A 22,667-nucleotide genomic window follows, 5' to 3' on the forward strand; every position below is an offset into this window, starting at 1 on the left:
TTTACTGGCCTTTGCACAGCTTTTTAATTAGAATTCTGCAGTCTTCTCCATGCCTTCTTCACATGCTCTCAGTCCTAGACCCTTCAAACTATCATTATGGTAGTGATCAGGGTTGGGACTAGCATGCTTCTTCCTGCTCTGGAAACATCTCTTATCCTTTTCTATCAAGATAAATGGACAAAGGAAAAAGATTGCAAATTGATTTTTAGTGATTACTTAAGTATCTGCTCTCTTTTTTGAGGAAGAAGTTGTTTCAGCAATTTTGTTACTTTTAGTTCCTTATCTTGTGACACATCCTGCTGATGTAATCCCTCCTCATATTTATAAAATGCCTTCACTTACATTTAAAATTTGTAGTAATCTTATGAAGTAAACAAAAGTGTGATTAAACCCATGATGTGCTGATAAGGAAACGGGGGCATAGAGAAATTACATGACTGGCCCATAAGCAGGGGATGAGGTACTCCTGGAGTCTGAACTAGCCCCCATATCTGTTGATAAGCTACCACCAAGAAAGACACAGGTAAGCTAGGATTGACCACACCATGCTGCCTGAGACCCTCTGACTTTTAGAAAAACTCATTATATACAGAGGCAGGGTTTTATTATTTTTTTTTTAAAGATTTTATTTATTTATTTGACAGGTAGAGATCACAAGTAGGCAGAGAGGCAGGCAGATAGAGAGAGAGGTGGAAGCAGGTTTCCTGCTGAGCAGAGAGCCCGATGCAGGGCTCGATCCCAGGACCTTGAGATCATGACCTGAGCCGAAGGCAGAGGCTTTAACCAACTGAGCCACCCAGATGCCCCAGAGTCAGGGTTTTAAAATAACTTAATTTTTCTACTCATAATTTCTGAATGGTAGAAGAAAAGTCTCATTAAATAACTATCTGATAGAATTCATATCTTGATCAATAATTTGTATTCTAACACTTATGGCTCATCATGTGCATTCCTAAGATGTTGTCTGAGACTTGATTTTAAAAACGTTCAATATAACATTAATATGGAATGCTCCCTTGAATTTCATTATGAAATTAGAGGACCCTTCTGTGGGAAAACCACTTGACCCTAAGATATAATAAAATCATACTTATGAATATAGTAAACATCTTAAAAATTCACATTTAAGGAGAAAACTACTACTCCAAATAATTTTTAAAATGACTGATAGTTGTGACATTTTTTGCATTAGGCCACTTTCCCAAAGGCTTAGAGAAAAAATACAGCACTGTCAATTTAATTGAATATAACAAGTTACTGAGAAGTCACTCAACTTATACCAAATTTTCTCCTCAAGGTCCAAAACCAGGAAAGTAGAGTATTCTGGTGGCTTGGACCCTACTTCTTAACATTGTAATAGTTGCCTTCTATTAGAAATTAAAAGGCATCTCTGGACAGACAGGTAGACATGAATTACATCCAAAAGAAAGGAAAAACACAACAAATGTTTATAGACAAATGGGTTCTCACATTTTTGTAACCACACAAAAATAAATACAATGGGGAAAAAAGACACATTTTCTGGAGCAAAAGTCTAAGGAGATTAAAAAATTCTAGGAATTCAGTTGTTCATTGGGAAAAAGAGAAAAAAGGTTAGAAGGCCATTACTCATTTGTGTACTCTATTAGTCTTGTTAAGGAGTAAGTGCACCTCAGAATCCTTTCCACAGTTTTTATGCCATTGCTTAAAGTCTTAACAAATAATTAAGAATAGAGGGAACTTATTTAGCAACAAAATCTATGAACTGCAGTACTGGGTACATGTTCAATGTAGAAACCTGAATTCCATTTTATGATATTGCCAATAACCTTAAAAGTTACCAAGTTATTACAAATTCTGTTATTTTATGTCGAAGTTTACCATTAAGAGAAATGTTTTAAGCAACTTTTCAATATCGATTACAGTGCACAAGTGAAATGTGTTCTGTTATGAAAATTACTATATCAGGAAAACAAAGTCTGAGAAATAAAAATTGGAAAGAAATCACACAGGGCATGATAGAGCTCTTTGCCTTCGGTCACTGGTATTAGAACAGCCATTATACAACATTTGAGAGTTTTATTTCAAGCTCTTAAGGAAGGTCTTATCTGAATAAGATACCATTATTCTCATCATCATCATTTGCCAGCTGTTACTCAACAGCACCCACTCTTGCAAAGCTTGTTTGTTTGTGAAAAGTGTCTCTGAATTTGTGGCTGGATGGCATGTGCATGTATGCATGGGTTTCTGTTGAATGTATGTACAACTAGGTATGTTGTGTTAACATGGTCTATAAAAGACAGTGTACATGTGTTAAGTACATATGCATCCTGCATGTGTGATTTATGAAAGTAAGGTTGACCTGATGATGGTTTTTGCCTACCTCATAGAACCAAGAACAACTATCATTTTAAAATTCAAAATAGAGGCACAGATACAATGTTTGTGGACATTTTTTCTTTTTTCAGAATAGCGACCCTCTGTTTCCAGAGGTACCATTCATCATCAGCCACACCAGACACTGCTTCTCTGAGTGGTGGGAGAGGAGGCCCAGCTCTGTACCTGTGGCCTTTGAATGGCATCCTGGGGTCCTGTTTCCCACCCCTAGGGGAGGATCCGCCCCTTTCTAAGGCACTAGATTAGAGCTGGTTCTGTTAACTCATGAAAACTGAATGGAGCTTAAATTGTTTTCTAAACCCAATCACTTGTCAAACCTGTCTCAGTCTTCACAAGTGGGATCCAAAATAAGGAAACTGACCAAGAGAATTCCTGTTCCCTTGATGTTTTGCCATTTTTTAATGGTTCTCCAGATTAGTCTGAAAATGAATAAGATGAGGAGTCCAAGGAAGAAGGTCACAAAGGATGAAAGAATAAACGCTACTTGGATCTCACTTGGGCAGGGCATTTTCCCAGATCATCCCCACTATCACTCTGTGGCTTTGTTCAAAAGATCAGCAGACGGAACTGCTGGGCTTCTATGATGTCATGATCACATGGTAATGATTCCAGAAATTAGAGGTTAGTCCTAATGCCAGGTGTAATAGCAACGAGTTGATTCCAGGAACAAGGGTCAGCTAGCCACTGAAATGCTGACTCACAGGTTGCAAAGGAATGAGCAGGAGAAGGCCAGGGTCCACAACATGGGTCTTCAGAAGAGTTCTAGATCTGATTCTGTTACTGACTTTCTGACTTAGAGGAAATTGCAGCCTTCATGGCTGTGGTCAATGGGCTATTTATTCGGTTTGTAACAAACACCTACGGAACAAATTTTTTTTTTCTTTTTTTTTTTTTTGTGAAATGACATCTAGCCATCTGTGTGTCAGTGAATTGATTCTTCACCTGAGCAGATGCCCCATTCTCAGTAATCTTGGAAGGACGGATTAGAGGAACACTTAGATTTTTGCTTAGCTCATCAGTAAAAAAGGCATGGTAGTGCAGGTATTGTAGAAGGTAAATTTACTGGTGCAATTTGGTCAGTTGTTAAATATTTGAGCTCAGGAATCCATTCCCCTTATCTCTTCTTTATGGGACCCTCCTCTTTCTTGCTTTTATCCCCGCCCTAACAGCAAACACTTTGGTCCAACAGAGGTAAAGTTCAGAATGAGAGCAATTTCTTTTATTTTCTCTGATGTTTTCAAAGGCGTAAGAAATGTCACGCTTTTCAGGGCACCCAAGTGGCAGGCAAAATGTCAAAAGCCTGATGGGGGGGGCTAGTCCCCCAGTTATTGTGAAGATGGCCTGACACAAGGTGATGAGACCCAAGAGAAATGTTGTCTTTTGGAGCCCTCTGTGATTCTGCTCTATGTGGCAGACTATTTCTAGAAAGGAATTACATTTCCTAGAACTGCTGCCACAGTTATATTTTCTTCTAAGATGAGTTATAATTTCCACAAAATCTAGTCATTAAGCTAGCATAGGGCAATATTAGGAAGGACTTTGGTCTCTAGTTAAGAGCCCTGAATTCCGGCCTTAGTCTTTCAATTAAGTTGCTCTGTGATGTCTAACAAGTCACTTTACCTTTCACAATCTTATATTTAATGTTGAAAATAACATAATAAGGTACCTGATGGAATTACTGTGGGGATTCAATAAGGTAGTGTGATCATATTTTGAAAAGCATAAAACTTAAAACAAGAAAAGAAAACCACCATTAACTATTTCAGTTCCTTTTCTGAATGGCACCGATTATAAAGCCAAGAGGAAGGAAGGAAGGAAGGAAAGAAGGGGAAGGAAGAAAAGGAAGAAATTACATGTTTAGATCACATGCACGCGTGAGGGCACGTTCCTATAGTTAGCTTTTTGGAATATAAGATCACAGTTTCCAAGTTAAAGCTCATTTACTTAGTCTGATTAATCTTAAGTAATGGTTAAGCTATCATCATCAACGAAACTTACTTTCCCAATTTTTGCTATTTAATATTATCAAAGTAGTACCAGTTCTTTCCAAGATGCTGTCTAGGCATCTCGTTCCCCTTTCCCAGCAATTGTCCTCTGAGAACAAACATATCCAATTTCAATTAAACAGCCAGGTAGTTTGTCCCTCTAATATTATGTTAAGGTGATGGCGATATTAGCTTCTTTGGCTGAGTCAAGAAATGTGTGGATGGTTTCAAAAGTCAGTCTTTCCAAATTGGTCTCGAACCTGGAGTATCTGGGTCATCTAGTTTCCCTGGAACTGTCCCAGCTTCTGTACTAGAAGTCCAACATCCTGAGAAGACCCTTGGTCCTGGGCAGATTAGGGTAGATGGTCCTCCTGCCACCCACACTTCCACTTTCTCATCTACACAGTGCTGCAGCCGCACTGCCCTACCCTAGCTAAAAGAGCACGCAAATCCTTTTCTTTCCCCAGGCCTTTCTGACATACTCTTCCCTCTGCCTAGAACAGAAGGAAGTCTCCACCAGCTGCTTTCTTATGGTCTCTTTTCAAATGTCACATCGCACTTTCCTGACCATCCTATAGAAGGGAGGCTGGTCACATGCCCCAGGATTCTGTGATGGCCCTTTCCTTTGTGGCACTTCATGGCATTTCTTGTAATTACCTCATTTCCTGTTGCCTGGTTTATTTTCTATCTTCCCTCACAAGAATGCAAGCTCCACAAGCTTAGGGATCATACCTGTTTTATTCATGACTGAGTAGCCCATGTCAAGTAATATATCTGCCGCATGCTTGGCAAGTCACTTAAACTTAATAAATATCTGGAGATTGAATGAATAAATTCCAGATCCTTAGAAATATTTGTTAGGTGAATGAAATACTGACTCTATGCAGACTTTAACCAAAGTTATCCATACTTCTCTACTTTATATTTCTCTCCTCTCACTACAAACTATTTTCATGAAGGAAGTGTGCTATTTGCAGTTTCCTTATGCACAGAGCATAGTGTGTGGTGTGTGTATGTGTGCTCAGAATGTTTGTATACAATGTGTGTGTGTGTGTGTATGTGGTGTGTGCATGTGATGACAGTACTAAGTGTGTGTGGGCGCATGGTGACGTGTGTGTGCTTATGTGAGCAAAGTGTGTATGTGTTGAGTGGTGCCGTGTATATGTGTGTAGTAGAAAGAGCATATGATTTGGGTCAAAGTATTAATATCTTTGATAACAGGTACAAATTTGATAACTTTTTTTGGAGTTACTGAGTTATTTTATCATGGTAGACACATATGATGAAGGAAAAGCTGCCCTTTGTAGCTTAGTAGCAATTCAGTATTCAGAACTAGAGAGATAAACAACATTACCTTTTACAATAACTGAGAAAGGATTCTCCTTATACTAGGTAATTTGAGGAAAAGAAAAAAAAATCACTATTCTGTTGGCTACTACTCTCAGCCAGAATCTATGTGCCCTGTGTGTGTGTGTGTGTGTGTGTGTGTGTGTATTGAGCAAGTACTATGTACCGAGCACAATGGAAGCACAATGGTCAACAAAAAAAAAAACTTAGTTTATCCTCACAGGGGATACAGTTAACTGAGGAAGATGTTTATAATGAGAAACTGGGACAAGTGTTTGAGGGGGAAAAAAAATCAGGTGGTGGAAGGAGGAACCTAATTGAGGTAAGGAAGCCAGAAGCTGCGTCAAGCGTATTGTGTGTGAAACTGAGGGCTGAACCATGACATGCTACCATAACCAGATCCCCCAGTGGGTGTGGAAAAACTGGGAACAAGCACTATGCCCACTGTTAGGCAGAGGCACCATCGTGGGCAAGGTTGGGACAGATAGCACTTCTGAAGAGGGTAGTTGGATGCGCTGTAATGACCCAAAAGGAGGCTGCTGCGTTTGAAGGGGACCAGATCACACAAGGCCTTGTGTTCCAGTATAGGCTAAAAAAAAAAAAAATACAAACAGACCAACAAAAATTCAAGAACAAGAGGAAACATTTGAAGGCTTTCAGAGAAGGGGGTTAAATGACTGAATCCCAGTTGTAAAGGGATTCCCTTGGCTTACTAAGATGCCACTGCAGGTGAGATGTGTTGGCTGCTGGAAGTAACATCCAGGAGGTAACATCTGCTCCCGTGTGTGAGGGAGATGAGGGAAAGGACTGGTAAAATCTACCCTGCTTTTCCAGCTGGTACTTCTGGGTGGTTCTTGGGACCATTTACTGCTGTGCCTAAAACTCCATCTAAGAGGGGTGCCTGGGTGGCTCTTTGGTTTAAGCATCTGCCTTTGGCTCAGGGGTCCTGGGATAGAGCCCTACACCTGTCTCCCTGCTCTATGGGGAGGCTGCTTCTCCCCATGCCACTCCTCCTTTCTTGTGCTCTCTCTCTGTCAAATAAGTGAATAAAGTCTTAAAAAAAAAAACCAAAAATCAAAACTCCATCTACGAAATAAAGACTATGTGATGAAGAACTTTTTTTCCCCACTCAAGAGGAATTTTTTTAACATGTCAGTTATTTGATTAGAAAATAGTTTCACTTTGTACACATCTCTGTAATTTACCTCTGGGCATTCAAATATTCTGGAAAAATGGTACTTTATAATGAGAATGAATAAATGTTTTATCTTAACAATTTAGTTTTTAACAAATGTGCCCTATTTGACAAAGGCGAGTAAAACCTTCATTTTTTAAATGTATTCAGCAGGACTTATGAGTGTGTGTGTGTGTGTGTGTGTGTATAATGCTTCTGAAAATAATCATATTGTGATGTTATCTTTTAAGGGTCTAAATCCAACGTCACAGTGAATGGTATAACCTTACCTTCTCCTGTTTCTATAAAAAGAGGTTCATTTCAGACCCCAGTAAACATCCTCACCCACCGTCAGACACTGGTCAAGAAATACTAGGCCTCAGTTCATGTAGCTAGTCAATGTGAGAACTAAGTCTAAAGTCAGGGACGAAGATGGCTTCACCTCCACAGAACACTCACACGCCAGTGAAAGGACATCAGCTTGCTGTGGTAAACATCGTGTTCATTTCATGTATCTGTGGCTTGGGAAAGGTTACTTACAGACTGTAGCCACAGTCTCTCAAGACCTTTGCATGAAGCTATTTTAGTCATCAGTTCTTTACCTTTCACCTTCTGAACGCTTCATTTCTACTTTTGGTTTAACTCCTTAAGTGTCATGAAATAGAAGAAATAGTAAATGAACTATGTCTGGAGAAAGATTCGTATTGAGGAAATATGTTTTCATCTGTATTCTCTTCAGAGCCATGATCCCACCTTTTTTTTTTTTTTTTTTTTTTTTTTTTTAAACTTCACTGTTCTTTTTAACTCACTGTTGTTCCCTGTGTATTCTAAGTGGACAGACCACAGCAAAATGTTCCACTATGATAGGCACTTCAACTCAATTGGATGTCAGTCTACACTATTTTGATGAGACTCTGGGTTTCTGTTTAGAAACTGTTAGCTCTGGAAAGGCTGATATCATCAGCGAGGTAATTGTAGTTAAAACCCACACAGAAACTTGACTTCCATTTTTCTCTTTTCATCGAATTTGTTGGTTTACTTCTGAAGCATAAGCCTTTGGACAAGCGTCTTATGCTAACCCCATCTTCATTCGTTAGTAAAGTAAGGAGCTGCTACTGGTACTTGGGATTCTTACCAGCTTCGAAACATGAATCTTTGATTCTATAATCCTAGACTATTATTCTACTAGACTGTAAATTCTTTTCCACATGCCAGGGTCTAACCTCATTCACCAGATGAATTCATTAAAAACATGAACAAAAAGGAAGAAGCATCATTTCTGAGTGGCTGTTTACTGAAAGGTTGTCCCCTTTGGTAAGTTAACTTGGAACCCAATTTGATTTCTTCTTGGATTTCATGGAAATTTCCTTCATAGAAGGAATATGTTGGTCACAGTCTCTGACTCCATCTGTGCATCCTCTTTCCCTATGTGATCTGATTAGAAATATGCCAGCTGGTTTGCCAGAGACACCATGTCTTCGGTTCTCTGTCCAGTCCCCCATTTCTTCTCATACTAATTTGCTTTCTGTGGTACTGCAGAGTTATGCTTCATTTTGGGTATTTGCAAACTGCACACTTAAGTCCATATATATATCAAACATGTGGGTGGATTGCTAAATGTAAAATGAAGAATTTCCCCAAACTTTTTAATTTTCTCATTTGTGGTCTCTAATTATTGCACTGTTTGGAGGGTGGTCTTCAATCCTGGTACAAGTATTAACAAAAAAATTAAGACATGAGCCTTCTCCATTTGGCCAGTAGATGGGAGTATTTTTCAGGGAATTAGCAAGCTGAAGGGTTTTGTTTGTTTGGGTTTGGTTGGTTGGTTGGTTTGTTTTCAAGAAGATGGAGGACCCTTCTGGAAGAGAAGGAAAAAGGAGAAAACAAAAACAGGAAGTTAAGAACGAAGAGAGGGATACTCAATCATATAAAATACAGGGCTGGTAAACAATCTCATCCAAAACCCATTTCTGCTCAGGCTCTGGTTATCCTCTGATTCTACCCCCTTTTGAAAGAACAGAAGAATGAATTAAACTATTGATAACTCTGGAGTTTTTGTTGTTGTTGTTGCTGCTGCTGTTGTTTTCGTATAATCTCTGTGGATCCTTGAGAGTCGTAAAAACCTTTTCATGAGAATGAAGAATGCCATCAGTCTCTCCAGCAATCAGGCCAACTGAACATCAAGCTGGTGATTTCATCGGAATGCTTAATGCCCACCAGCAGAAGTGGTGTGAGAGCGACACAAGCGGAGGCTCACTCTTGGCAGCTCCAACCAGAGACTCTGGCCAGGGTCTCAACGCAATGATCACTACGTCGTTCCTTTGCCATCTTCTCTGTTGCTCCTGTTTGGAATTACTGGTCTACCACTGAAAAGATTAAGGCAAATTTCCAAGCATTGTCCCAGCAGCTGGTTACTTTGTGACTGTGTTTCCACAGTCAAAATTTCAGCGAACTGTGTGTTTGAGTTTCTGAGCAGTCGTATCCAACTTGAAGATTAGGTTGAAAAAAGGAGTTGTCACCATTGGCATAGGAGATGAAAGCCATCTCTTCTATATCAGCTTCTTTGAATTGGTATGTTCACCCAGACTCTCCTCTCCAAACCCCTACTGTGCTCTTACAAGCTTTGGCAGGAGACCAAAGGATGGATTGGCCTCCTGCTCTGTCATTGGTTAGAGGATAGCCCAGCAGTTTTTCAATTATTATCAGAAGAGAATCTAGAACCCTATAGAGACAAAATAACTTTCCAAAGTACAAAGGTATTTCAATCTACTTATTTGAAAGACAATCCCAATGAATGATGAAAGGGGAATACAGGAGGCAAATGAAGTTCTCTGAAACTAGTTAACATCTTCTGAGACACAGCTTTGCATATTCACTAGCTCTATTATTTCTCCCAGCAAAGGATAAATTTGCCCTCTTTATTGGCATTTCTGACTTTCTTCATCAGTATTGTGATTTTAATTGCATTTATCCGAAAACTGCCTCTGTAAGCAATGCCCTTGGTACAGTGTGAAAGTAACTGTTGCATTAATACATTTATTTTCTTTTTTCAAGATGTCCTTGAAGTAAGGGTCTTTGGAATATAATATGCAAACAGTATGTGGATAAGCACTGAGGTACAAGAATTACTGAGCACTAAATCTGTTTATCCCTAAGTCCTACTCATTTCTTTTAAAAACACAGGAACTGAGACCCTGGCAGAGGAATTCATTCTTTCATTTGTGAAAACAGAGCTAGCTCAGCCCATCCAAATGCATAGCATTTTGGAGGAAAATAAAGATAAGCCAATGCTGTTGAGTAGTAATCAAGATCTAATGGTAAGCTTCTTCGGTAAAATCTTTGGGCCTCCTGAATACTTAAAAATATCTTTTAATATCACTTCTAACAAGCATTGAATTGATGGTGTGAAAAATATAAGTGCTATAAAAGAGATAAGGATCAAATCCTTTCTGGACAGGAGAGTGAAAGCAGAAAGTACAGCAATTTGGCTGCAAGAATTTACTTGCTAGTTGAGAAAGTCAAACTCCTTGGGATGCCCATCACTGTGCGAGTAAGAGCATCCCTTTCCTCCTTTACACTTGTCTGTAGTAGCGCCAGAGGCCAGGTCCTTGCATTCAAGTGTCATTGAAGTTATTCACTAACAGTTGCTCCTTGGAAATCTTGCCACTAGGGAGCAACATTGACTAACTTTTGCCCTGAAGGGTTTTGTTTGTTTGTCTTGGGTTGTTGTTTTTTGTTTTTTTGTTTTTTGTTTTTAAGGGAAAGCTAAGCTTCTTTGCCCTGGGATATATCCAAATAAACCCTTCAAAAATTAGACTTTTGCAGTTCCTGCTCACAGTAAGAGAAAGGATGGAGTCCAAGATGACTGCAAGATCAAGAAGAAGCTTGGCTCTCCTTTGTTTGCAAAACCTGTGGCTCATCTCAATGTAGTTGGAAGGAGAGATGTACAGGTCTACGCACATGAATCTCATTAATTTGGGAAAGGTTCTTCAGGATACTGAAAATTCCTCTCTGGATTTTCATATGTCAGAAAGCTGTAACTTGTATTTGCGAAAGTTAGTCCTTGCCCTGAAACAACATCCTTGGGTTAGTTGGCTTGATGAACGAATGAAAATAATCCATTTTATTGTTACTCCACTCAAAATATTTTCTCTAGCATGAGCTTTTCTTGTTGCAAAGTCCACCTTCCAAGAATGATCTCAATCAGGGAGTCAAGGCTCACCACAGAGATCAAGAAATTGGCAAGAGAATCTTAAAAATGTTTCCCACTTAAGGTGATGATGCAAAACAAAGCACGGAGAGGTAGAAGAAATTTAACTGGTTTCCTCCAGAAAGGCAATGGTACTATAGAAAAGATGATCCAGAATATTCTCTTCTTTGGCTGTCTGGGTTCTTCCAGTCCCTTCTGCAGCTGGTAAAAAAGCTCCTGGGAGCCCTTTTGATTTCTAGACGTTCCTTTCTAACCCTGTCACTGACTGGTTGTTGTTTCCTCTTACCTTACTGTCCCATCTGCTTCTCCCTCCTGGAATGAGGCCACAGAGGGTAGTGGAGGTCTACAGAGCCTAGTACCTCAGCCTGGCTGAGCAATACCCAGATAATCACATCACTCATATTTCTTTTGCGGGTGGAGTTGGGGATGAGCCAGCTCTGCTTCCCTCTTTGCTGAGAGTTCCCAGTTTGACTAACACGCCTTTCTCCCTAATGGGCAATCTGTCCCTTGCGCTCTAATATAAACCACCTGCTCGCAAATAATATGTTATATGTTAATAGAAATAATTAAAAAAAAATCACCTGTTCCTAGAACAATAGTTAAATAAGTTGACAGCACACAATAGCTAGGCTTCTTAGCTGTAATACTGCCTGGCTGAATCAAGTAGATGGAATAAAAACAACTGAAAACACGCCACCACACACTGTTTAAAAACATTATTCACAGGGGAATCACAGCCTCTGGCGATGGTGGCTCCTCCTCTAGAGACTCAAGAGGTCCTCTGTGGCCAGGGGCAAGTGCTCTGGACCCTCAAGGGAGGGCTTTGAGTCTTGGTTTTGTTACTTACTAAATATGGAGACGGGGGAGAACAAAAACAAACCAAAAAAAAAAAACCACAAACAACAACAAGAAACAAAACCCCACCAGTCTCCTGGGAGATAAAATATCTACCCAGTCTCCCTCACAGATTGCATGAAGGTCAAGATTTCTATGGGGAAAGCAGTTCGTAAAGTATTAAGCCCTCAGTGGGATAGTTCTTTGAACATGCAGTAATAATAGCTCCATTTACTAAGCATAGGATTCCCCGTTAAACACTTTGTGTAGATGGTCTCACTAAGTCATCACAACTACAGAGATAAAAATTTGAGGTTCAGAGAAATTGAGCAATTTGTCCATGTTCTCTGACCTAACAAATGGTGATTTCAATTCAAACCCCAGTCTGTAGTCCAGTAGACTCCAGGATTAGTGTTCTCCCTGATGGGGTTCAGGACACGCTGCCTCCAAATACTAAATATCGTAAGTAATTTTTTAGAAGTGGCAGAAGCAAGAAGCTCACTCTGATCCCCCTTGCCCCTTGTCCTTATTCCAAGAAACAGATCATAAAACTCCTATGTGAAAGGTATCTTTCTGTACCTGGAGGAAAGAAGACATTGTTATCACCAAAGACAGGGAATTCATGATTTATTTCACTACTTATTACCCCTGGCCCAAACTCTTTTATCTTGTCAATTCTCTACAGATGTATTTTTTGTTGTCCAAAAGGTATAAAAGATTCCTGCTCTAGTCACTTCTTGGGGTCTTCATTCTCTTGTGAAACCTCCACTGTACATGGAAAAATCCATTTCTTATTGGGTATGCTATTCTCTTGTTCATCTTTTTTTTGCCAGTTTAATTATCTGGCCCAGCCAGAGACCCCATGAGTGTGGAGCAACTTTTTTTTTTTTTCTCTCCTCTACTTCACTGTTAAGCAACACTGCTCTACAGATTGGCTTGTTGCAGGCTGCCTTATCTTGGACAGTGAAACCTGCAGTATCTGAGGCTCTTCCCTGCAGAGAGGTTAAACCTCTTTCCTCCTTCAGGGCCACAAGGTTCATTACGAAGGGGCACTCAATGCTAATGAAGCATCTTTAATGGCCTATAACCCCATTGCTTCCACCATTCTAATTTGGAAATCACATTGTGATATAAGGGAAGACCTTCAGGCTGAGGGGGAAAGAACAGAGAAATGGAAGATGGAGAGAAAGGAAGACAGAACCCATGGGATGAGGCCAGTCACCATGTCTCATTAGCAGCATTTTGCAGCCTGCAAAATATTCTTAGGAGTTCTTAGGAGAACTCTCCTAAGAAGTCAGATTAAGGGGTTGTGGTGTTTTGAAGACGCCACTGTCCATTAGGAGATGGGAAGGAGTGGAGTGTGGGAGGTGGGTCCAGGTTATCTGGAAGGTCTCAACTCTGGATAGTGTGAGCAGAACAGGGAAATAGCCCCATAGCTCCAAGATGCAGCAGGAAGATCTAACCTATAACACATCATGTGCCATCTAGGGCTTGGTGTGTATAGCTAGAATCAGATTGACCCCCCTACACATACGTATCTTATTAAGACACAAGTTCCTTGGTTAGGGTAGGGTTGACAGTAAGGATTAACCACTTGTATATTGATTTTATTTTGATAAATCAAAAAAAAAATTCTGTCAGCTGAAATTGTAGATCTTCTTTTCCTTCCTCCATAGCATTTGGCAAAATCTGTCCGTTATTTTAAAAGATGAGTTTAGTGGAGCAGATAGTTGTTCAGAGATGGCTAATATACAAAAGACACTGAGAAACTATGAAGAGATTGGTGGGACCCTGGGATAGAAAATGATCAATATCTTCATCAGAAAATATGGCTGTGTGATCATGAATAATGCTAGTAGAAACAGAGAAGAATGGATGGGTGTGTGTTTAGGAGGTAAAATTGTGAGGACCTGGTTGTAACTGCACATGGGAATGGCAGTAAAACATGCTAGTATTTATCATGTAAATCTACTTGAAATTTATTTACTAGACTGGAAGAGTTAACAGTTGCTGAGTTTTATGACGAGCATTGACAAAATCCTTTAAAATATTTCTTTAACCTAAGCAAATTTACACCAGAAATATATTCAAAGTTAAGCCCCAGTCCAAGTCATTGACTTGTTCAAAACTCCGAGTACATAAGTAGCCATGGACAGATCCCATCTCTTTGTCACTAGTTAAGAGTCTGGGTTTCTGGCTTGTTAGACCACAAGATAGATCTTTTCACAGTCTTCATTCAACATGACAAAGCCAGACTATGTTTTGACATACCAGTCTAATAGTTCTGAAGTGAACTGGTATTTGCTGGGGAACACGGGAAGAACATGGCCATTAGAGTGTTCATCTGCTCTTTATTTCGTGCAAGGGATGGTGAAATTTGATGCCTCCACTATACATTAGCAATGCAATTTCCCCCTTTCATTCATGATGTTAAATAGCATACTTCTCATCTGCTTTCATTGGTGAGAAGACCCAGTAGATCATGATGTATTTTAAACTCTTAGTATAGAACAAAGCATTCACTTTGGGATAATGGAGGGAATCACAGGTTTGGTTGTGTTTGACCTAGGGGTGTCCGAAGAACACGGATTTTAGTCTTTCCTTTCTTGTCCCATTAACAGTTTGAACCAGCTTTATTTGCAGTGTTATGTCACACAGCCAAATGTGTAAGTAAGTCAGAGCAACTATTTTATACTAGGGATGAAGTTAGAAACAGAAAAACATCCATTTACTCTAATTGGAAGGGGGATAGGCTAGGCAGAGTATAATAAAAGGAGACTATAAAGTGTCTTACTGGGAATCAAAAACCATAAGAAAATAAAATAATAGAATAGATTCTTGACATTCGAGGATAACATTTTACATTTCAATTATTTAGGAACATGTAGTAGTAATTAGTAACTTAACAGGGCTCGTGAATTTGAACTTAATGTTCTAGAATGAGCTAAGATGGCAAGTGGGCAGAATTAGTTGGCTTCTAGGTGTCTGAATCCTGACTCGACCATGTTCTCTACTTAGCACTGTCTATTCACTACTGCTCGTGATTGAATTTAAAAAACAAAACTAAACTAAAACCCCATATTTATATATTTTGGGAAAATGACCTTGAAAGAAAGTCAACAACTAACTTTGAGATGGAAATGAGGAGGCTCCAAAGATTATGTTCCTCAGACAGAAAGTAATATTAAGGAGTCTAATGGTGAGTTCAACTCAGAACTATGATGTTCTCTACAGAGAAACAAGAGTAAGCAATCTGTGAAACTACTTCAGCAATTACTTCTACCAGAATTTATTTTAATAGCTATATAAAAGACTTTAGTACTAAATTTATGGAATCATTAATTGTCTGAGGGGGTCACTTAAAATTTTAAGTTATACTTTATGGCATTTTACAGAGGAAATGATATGTAATAGTGGTATTTTCAAACTTGTGAATTTGAGAAGACTTAGAGGCATTTCCCTCAGGAATGCGTATTTCCCAAAGTGTTAATGATATGGCACCGATAAGAAAAATGGAATAATTTAGAGAAAAGATGATGCAAAGTAGTAAAAAAAAATTCACTTTTTCCAGGCAGACATGGATTTGGAGATCAATGTAGTTTGACTCCAATTCATAACTGGCTGATAAGCAAAATGTGAATGAGAGAGAGAGAGAGGTGGGATGATGTGGGTGAGATTTTGGGAACCCCAAAGTCATGTGCCACAGGTCTGGAACTCCACGTGAGCAAATTCCATGAACTAGAATGAGGAGTGGAGCCTAGAACAGCAGTTCTGGTCTGCTCCAAACTACCCCTGTGGCTTCAGGGGACAGTCCTTTATCTTCTCCTTCCTTTCTTTTTTGAGCCTTAATTTCTTCATAAAATGATTGCAAGGGCCTGGGCAATGTCTGAGGTACAGTTCAGTGATTTCATGGCTTCTAAGCAATCAGAGTATACAGTTTTGCATCTTATTTTCCTCCTTCTATTGTACATGAGATATTCAATATTATCCATGTAACTAAAATGACCCTAAAACATTGTTTTGATGATTGTGTAATACATATCATCTTAATTATTTAGCCATTTCCTATTGAGGTTTTCACTGTTTTGATTATAAAAGTGCTGCAATAAGGATATTGTAAATGTTTCTTCCCTCTCTAATGATTTTCTTAGACTGAGTCCTAAAAGTTACTATGTCAAAGAATATGAGCATTTTTTAAAATATTTTATTTATTCATTGGACAGACAGAGATCACAAGTAGGCAGAGAGGCAGGCAGAGAGAGAGAGGAGGAAGCAGGCTCCCCGCTGAGCAGAGAGCCCGATGCGGGGCTCGATCCCAGGACCCTGGGATCACGACCTGAGCCGAAAGCAGAGGCTTTAACCCACTGAGCCACCCAGGCGCCCCGAATATGAGCATTTTTAAGTGCTGTGTATTTATTGTCAAATCTCTTCTTAGACAGCTTGTGTTCTTTATCCCTACTAGAATTTATGGCTCTTCTCTCCTCTACCTTGTCATGTTTAATATGTTTCAAATATTGGGTCAATTGATAATTTAATGTATTTTATCATTTTAATTTTTATTTCTTCTTTCATTTTTAAATTGAATATTTGTAAATGTATGTTTATAAATCTTAATGCTTCCTGTAGGGCAGGAAAAAGTTTTCCTCCAACCTCTTCACGTCCCTAGCTGAGTATAAAAATGAAATTGGCAAAGACAGATGAATAGGAGGAAAGCACACAAATTTTATTAAATTTTTTCATGCACATAGGAGCCTTCACACACACACACACGCGTGTGCACGCACAGACATATAATGCCATATAAGGCCCATATAAGTGATCAGAACAGGAAGTTTTATAAACAATACATTTGTGAGGAATTGACAAGGAAAGGGGTTTTGTACTAGGGGGAGTAAATGGTGAAGAAGAAACTAGAAGATAAGGGTTGGTTTAACCACGGTTTGTTTGCAGTTTCCTCTGGTACCCTCTCTGGGCTGATAAGAATTTATCTCCAATAAAAGAAGAATTTATATCCTCCCTTTAAGCAGAAAAGGGATTTTCTGCCCATTTTTTTTTTTTTTTTTTTTTTTTTTTTTTTTTTTTACTGTTTCTTAATTGCCTTCAACTCAAACTAATTTTTATGTCAAAGAGACATGTATTGGGGTGACATATTCTAGTTTCCTTCATTCACTAGGAAATTATCTGTTGCTATCCATTGACATTTTTTTTTCTTCTATTGGAAAGGCAGTCCTTTCTTTGTTTTAGTGTTAAGAGTATCTTTTAAACTAAGGGCACTATTAACCCTCTGGGCTTCACCTACCAGCAATTAGAAATTTCTACCATTCACAAATCTTAATGTTCAGAGCTTTACCCTTGTTGATAAAGCACTTCTGGGGTTTCTCTTGCCCATTATTCTTTAGAAACTTGGGTAGAGAAGGGGAGGAACTCACATAAAGATCAGATATTTGTACCTTCCCATGGTGGCTGCTCCTTCTGTCTAAACAAACACCCCAATGCTGTTTCCCACAGTCCCTCACCAACATGGGGACTCTTCTCTGTTTGACCAGCAGGTAAATTTCTCTACATTTTCTAACCAGCTCTTTGGAAAGCGTTTCCACACTAGGATAGTTGTATTTCTCAGTTGTACCACAGGCCTGGCCTCTCTTCCTCAGACAGCAAAGGTGATCCAAGGGTGGTGGTGTTTCTATGGCAGGCAGTGGGCATATAGCTTCACACTTTCCTTGGAACCAGTCTTCATACTGATTGTTAGGCTCTGGCACTTTCTTTCTGACATACCCCTCCATGTTCTCCTTTCTGTCCAGTTTACAAGTCAACTCTGTGAACAAATTTGAATGTGCTCAAGATTCTTGTCCTCTTGGGGCACCTATATGGCTCAGTCATTAGGTATCTGCCTTCGGCTCGGGTCATGATCCCAGGGTCCTGAGATAGAACCCTGCATGAGGCTCCCTGCTCAGCAGGAAGTTTGCTTCTTCCTCTCCCACTCCCTCACTTGTGTTCCCTCTCTTGCTGCCTCTCTGTCAAATAAATAAATAAAATCTTAAAAAAAAAAAAAGATTCTTGTTCTCTCTTTCAGACTGATTCTTAGATCCTCCCAACTAAGAGGATAATTTGAACATCCATTCCCTCTCTTGAGCATTCCATGGCAGTTGGGCAACTTGCCAGCTGGTAAGGGCTAGGGGACTTCAGGGGGTGGTACGACCTGAGGTCTTGAGGCTCATAGCATCTGCCTGACTCCTACCCAAATACTGCTACACATTGTGCAAATACTTCCCCCAGTGTGTTTCTGATCTTTTTCATGCACAGAAGTTCATGTTTTTATGTAATCAAATTTAGGATTTTTTTCCCCTTTAGAATCTGTTCCATGTTTATTCTACATCAAAATATCCCTATAGTCTGAACTCTAGCATTCATCTGGAAAAGACTTCCTATGAAGAGCTTTAGAGGGGAAGAGTAATAATTTGTCCTATCAGTTACCACAAAGTTTATCAAGTCAAAATGATTAAAAATATGAGACTGACGCACTACCTACTGCGTGAACGAGGCAACTAAAATGATTAAAAATAGATTGGCCTTGGCAAAACAGTCATATACACCCAAGTGACAGAGTGGAAAATCATGAACTAGACCTTATGTAAACATGTAACACATAATACAGTAAACATTGCATGTTAGTGAACAGGAAGCCTCTTATTCCATGAACAGTATCTGAAAATTTGGCTAGTTAGGTAAAATATCAAGGCAGAACTTCATAGAACTATGAGGTACATGTATAGCTATTTAACCCAGTTTCAGATAGGCAGTTTTACTTAAAGTGTTGGATACTATTTTAGGTACTGAGGATACAACTGTGGAACAGACAAAGACTCTCCCCTATTTTATCAGGAGAAACATGTGCTAAATGAATGAAAGAATAATAAAACATCTCCCAATACCAGTTCTATGAAGGAAATGAGCATGATGATGAATTAGAGAAGAAAGGGGGAGGAGGTAGAGTGACTTCTGATGGGGTCGTCGTGGAAAGCTCTGCTAAGAAGGTGAAATGTGAGCCGAGCCTGCCAGAATCCCCTCTTCAGTAAAGGAATGAGAAAGAGTAGATGACAACAATGAGGAGAGTGCGGTCTCGGGATATCCTGATGACCTGAGCATGAGGGGCCTGGGGTATTGTAGGAGCAAGGAGCGGTGGTGGGGCACAGATACTACAAAGTGAGGAGAGCACTCGTACTGTCTCATGAACTTGAAGGGTAGGGGAATGAAAGAGGGAGATGAAGCCTCCAACAAGAAGATGTGGGAGAAATGGAGCTCTTTGCAGAGGGACTGTTTTTAGTAAGGGGCAAAGTCATGCTGAGTTAGAGGATTTACTCCTTCCAGATGAGGGGACCAAAGGTGCAGATTAGAGGCTTTGCAGGGGCAGGAAGGTGTGGGGAATGGATGAAGTGTCCCAACCAGGAGCAGGATGCGAGTGGTAATAGCAGTCAGGAGACGTGAGTGCAGATGGTCCTTAAGTAAGCAGTATCCTTTAAGGGAAGAATTGGCATCGCAGGATTACCTCTGAGGATCTCCTGGAGAAAAACAAACAACTAGTTCCAACATACTCCCAAGAAATTAACTAAACAACGTGGAGTGAGTGTTCTCCTGTGCATCTCCAGAATGTATTTATTTTACAATATTCATTGGACTGGGGGAAGACGAGCAAGCTGGAAGTTTCTCATTGGGAATGAGAAGCAAAGTGTTGTTCTTTGAGTATCTATTTTCTCAATTGTTTTCTATTATAGTGGTAAGTCAGGAATGTAGGAAATATTTCATAAGGTAAAGTTATAGACACTGATATCTCAAGTCTTAGTTGGAACTGTCTCAACAAAGAATAGGAGGTGGAAAGTATTGTTTCTGCTAAAGATTTGCAAAGAAAGTACTTGTAAGCCAGTCCATGAGCAGTAATTACTTGGAAAAGAACTTTAAGCCCCAAGAAATGTTATGCAATACTGTCAATGGTGCTGAAAATCATGTGTATCTTTACACTTGAGCAACTCACACTAGCTTGAATACCTGAGAGTGCTGGGTAACTAAGCTTGTGGACCACGTAGCTAAAGTAACATTCAGAACAGTGCCACACATTTCATCTGTTGGGATACCAATATTATTACCAATTGTGGTGGGCAGAATGGAGCCATTAGAATGCCCACATCCTAGTCCCCAGAGCCTGCAAATATGTTACTTAATGGGGTAAGAGGGACTTTGCAGATGTATTGAAGACAATAGACCCTAAGATAGGGAGACTACATACTGTTTTATCCAGGGGCATCCAATATCATCACATGAGTGAAGCAGAAGAGAGTGGCAGGGGAGAAGCCAGAGAGGTCTGAAGCATGAGTAGGACTCTGCATCATTGCTGGTTTGAAAATGGATGCAGCAACATGATTATGGGTGCAAGTGGCCCTAAGGAGCTGAGATAGCTTCCCATATGACAGCTAGATAACATGTGGGGAGCTCAACCCAGTACTGCAAAGAACAAACTGAATGAACTTGGAAAGGATCTTTAAGCACACCCAAGACAAGGCAAGGCCAAGATTGAGACCAGACTGTTCTTACTGGTAAAGATACAGTGAGCCACTTTTGGATACAGTTTATTAGTTGCATAAACAGCAAAAAAATTAGCCAAAGGTTCTGTTTTCGCATGGTCTTTGTCCCACATACCAGAAAAGACAATGCCTAAACAAAAGGAGCCTGATGACTATAATGTGAATTGTGGAATATCTCATTGCTGAGGAGCAAATTCTAGGTTACAGCTAAGCAGTTTTATATCCTACAACTCTGTTTTTATGGGGGAAGATGACAGGAAAGAAAGTCTCATACCTCATCTTAATTGAGGAGGTGCTGAACAAGGGTGTTATGAAAGTATCCTGGGGGAGATAGGACCAGTGGGAAATGACCTCATAGAAACTCTCTATCATCTTCCTACCCTCTCCTACTCTGGGAGAAAGATGGGCTTTCTACCAAGGCTCAGATAAGTCACGGTTCAAGCCTTTGCCAGTGTGGTCTACCCGATACACAATACACAAGGTCAACCAGGTGCTGTGGAAGAGCCATTCTCCTACATGAATTCTTATCTAGAACCTCCAGATAAGAGCCCAGGTAGGTCACCACCTTGATTTTTTTCTTACGAGACTCAGAGTGGAGAAATAAGTCAAGTCCACCCACACTTCTGACCTTTGTGTTGTTTTAAAGTGCAAAGATGGTAGTAATTTGTTACACAGCAATAGGAAACAAATGTGAATTCTATGTACGGTAGTGATCATGACTGTTGACTGAATGTTACTGCAGACATTTCAGATGCTGGTGCTCTTTGAAACTGGATGCACCCACATCTACTTTCAGAGAATTTCTTCCTATCTTGCTTTTCTGTTTTCCTAGTTCTTTATTCAAGTTCCAGAATGAATGCTTGTTATTAGCTGTTTGATAACATGCCCATTGTACTAATTGCAAAGGGGTGCTGGATAGGCAATACTTCAGCCTCTATAATGGGAGATGGGCGCTGCCTCTTTTTTAGCTCATAATTTGAGGAAATCCCTAATATTTAAAGGAGATTCAAATAATGGTCAGGGAAAAAAAGTGTTGTTACTGCTATATAACACTCTTCTTGTTGTCTAATACCAAGATACACCCAGGGCTCTTACAGTTTCAAGATTTTAGTATTTCAGAGGAATAGTGCTTCCACTAAAGGGCTAAATGGTTAAGTCTATTAAATCTGAAGCTGTAACATGCACCTGGCTATTTTGGGCTTCTCTAGCAACTGATTAAACAAAAAGAAAGGAGATTTTTGACATTGGAATTTTGGTCAAGAAAATTGATGTTGATTATCAAGAGGGATGGGTTTGCTGCTACATGAGGTGAAATTTTATGAGAAGGTCATTATGTGTGCAAAACTAAGAGAGGATCTTTTCACTTTGAGCTCTTGAATCCTACACCTGTGCCTTCAGGAGGAAAGAGCTCCATTGTTGCTTGCTGGTGTAGAGTGAATACTAAATCTATGTACAACATCATTATCTTATTGGTGCTTTCTCCCAGATAACATTATGTCTGTCTCTTATAGCACTGGAAAAACATTGCATCTTACTGAGCCATTCTACGGTTTTGCAGAGCTAACTGCTACTAGATGATGGATTGGATAGTAAGATCAGTAAATACCATGGCCTTGGAGCCTTCCACTGTAAAGTGAGTTCACTGAAAAGTGAGCTCCTTGGTTAAAAACAATGTTCTGTGTAATATTACTGTATTTTCTAAAATTTTGTTGGAATTTTTAGTTTGAAGTGTGAGGTGTATATGCATGTCTAAATTAACATTAATCTATACTTTAGGAGTGGTTACATAACATGTGAAGTGTGCTACTCACTAATTTACACTTCAGAATATTTCACAGGTGATTGGTTAGAATGTGAAATCTTATTCCACAGTTCACACTCTCTTCAGAGGGGACTCCAGAAGCTGTTTCACATATCATAGTCTGATTTGGCACCAGAGGGTTTATTAATTAACATAAATAATATTAAATTATGTCACTAGAGAAATAAATAGTATCAATATATGTCAAACAGAAAGATTTGTCCAAAAAAATCTGCCACTGTGTGATTAATAGTCTGTCATGTTTATGACAATCTCAGTAGGCTAAATATTTTTTCAGCAGTTCCTTAGGTCTAGAACTCTACTTATTTCTGAGTTCCTCACTTTATAGACAATTCTTTGCTCT

The 22,667-nt window shown here is 39.5% G+C and overlaps 1 protein-coding gene across 2 annotated transcripts in view; it reads right to left on the reverse strand.

Annotated features, from left to right (window-relative positions):
- Nucleotides 1–2,923, reverse strand: part of KCNU1 (potassium calcium-activated channel subfamily U member 1) — a 144,875-nt gene extending 141,952 nt beyond the window's left edge. For both annotated transcript variants that reach the window (XM_013059246.2, XM_013059245.2), the window contains exon 1: nucleotides 2,738–2,923. In XM_013059246.2, coding sequence (XP_012914700.1) covers nucleotides 2,738–2,884 — 147 coding nt within the window. In that variant the 5' untranslated portion in view covers nucleotides 2,885–2,923. The remainder of the gene's footprint in view (nucleotides 1–2,737) is intronic.
- Nucleotides 2,924–22,667: the final 19,744 nt, after the last annotated feature.

The sequence above is a fragment of the Mustela putorius genome, unplaced genomic scaffold, assembly GCF_011764305.1.
Source record: "Mustela putorius furo isolate JIRA1106 unplaced genomic scaffold, ASM1176430v1.1 tig00003976_pilon_pilon_pilon, whole genome shotgun sequence".
NCBI lineage: Eukaryota > Metazoa > Chordata > Mammalia > Carnivora > Mustelidae > Mustela > Mustela putorius.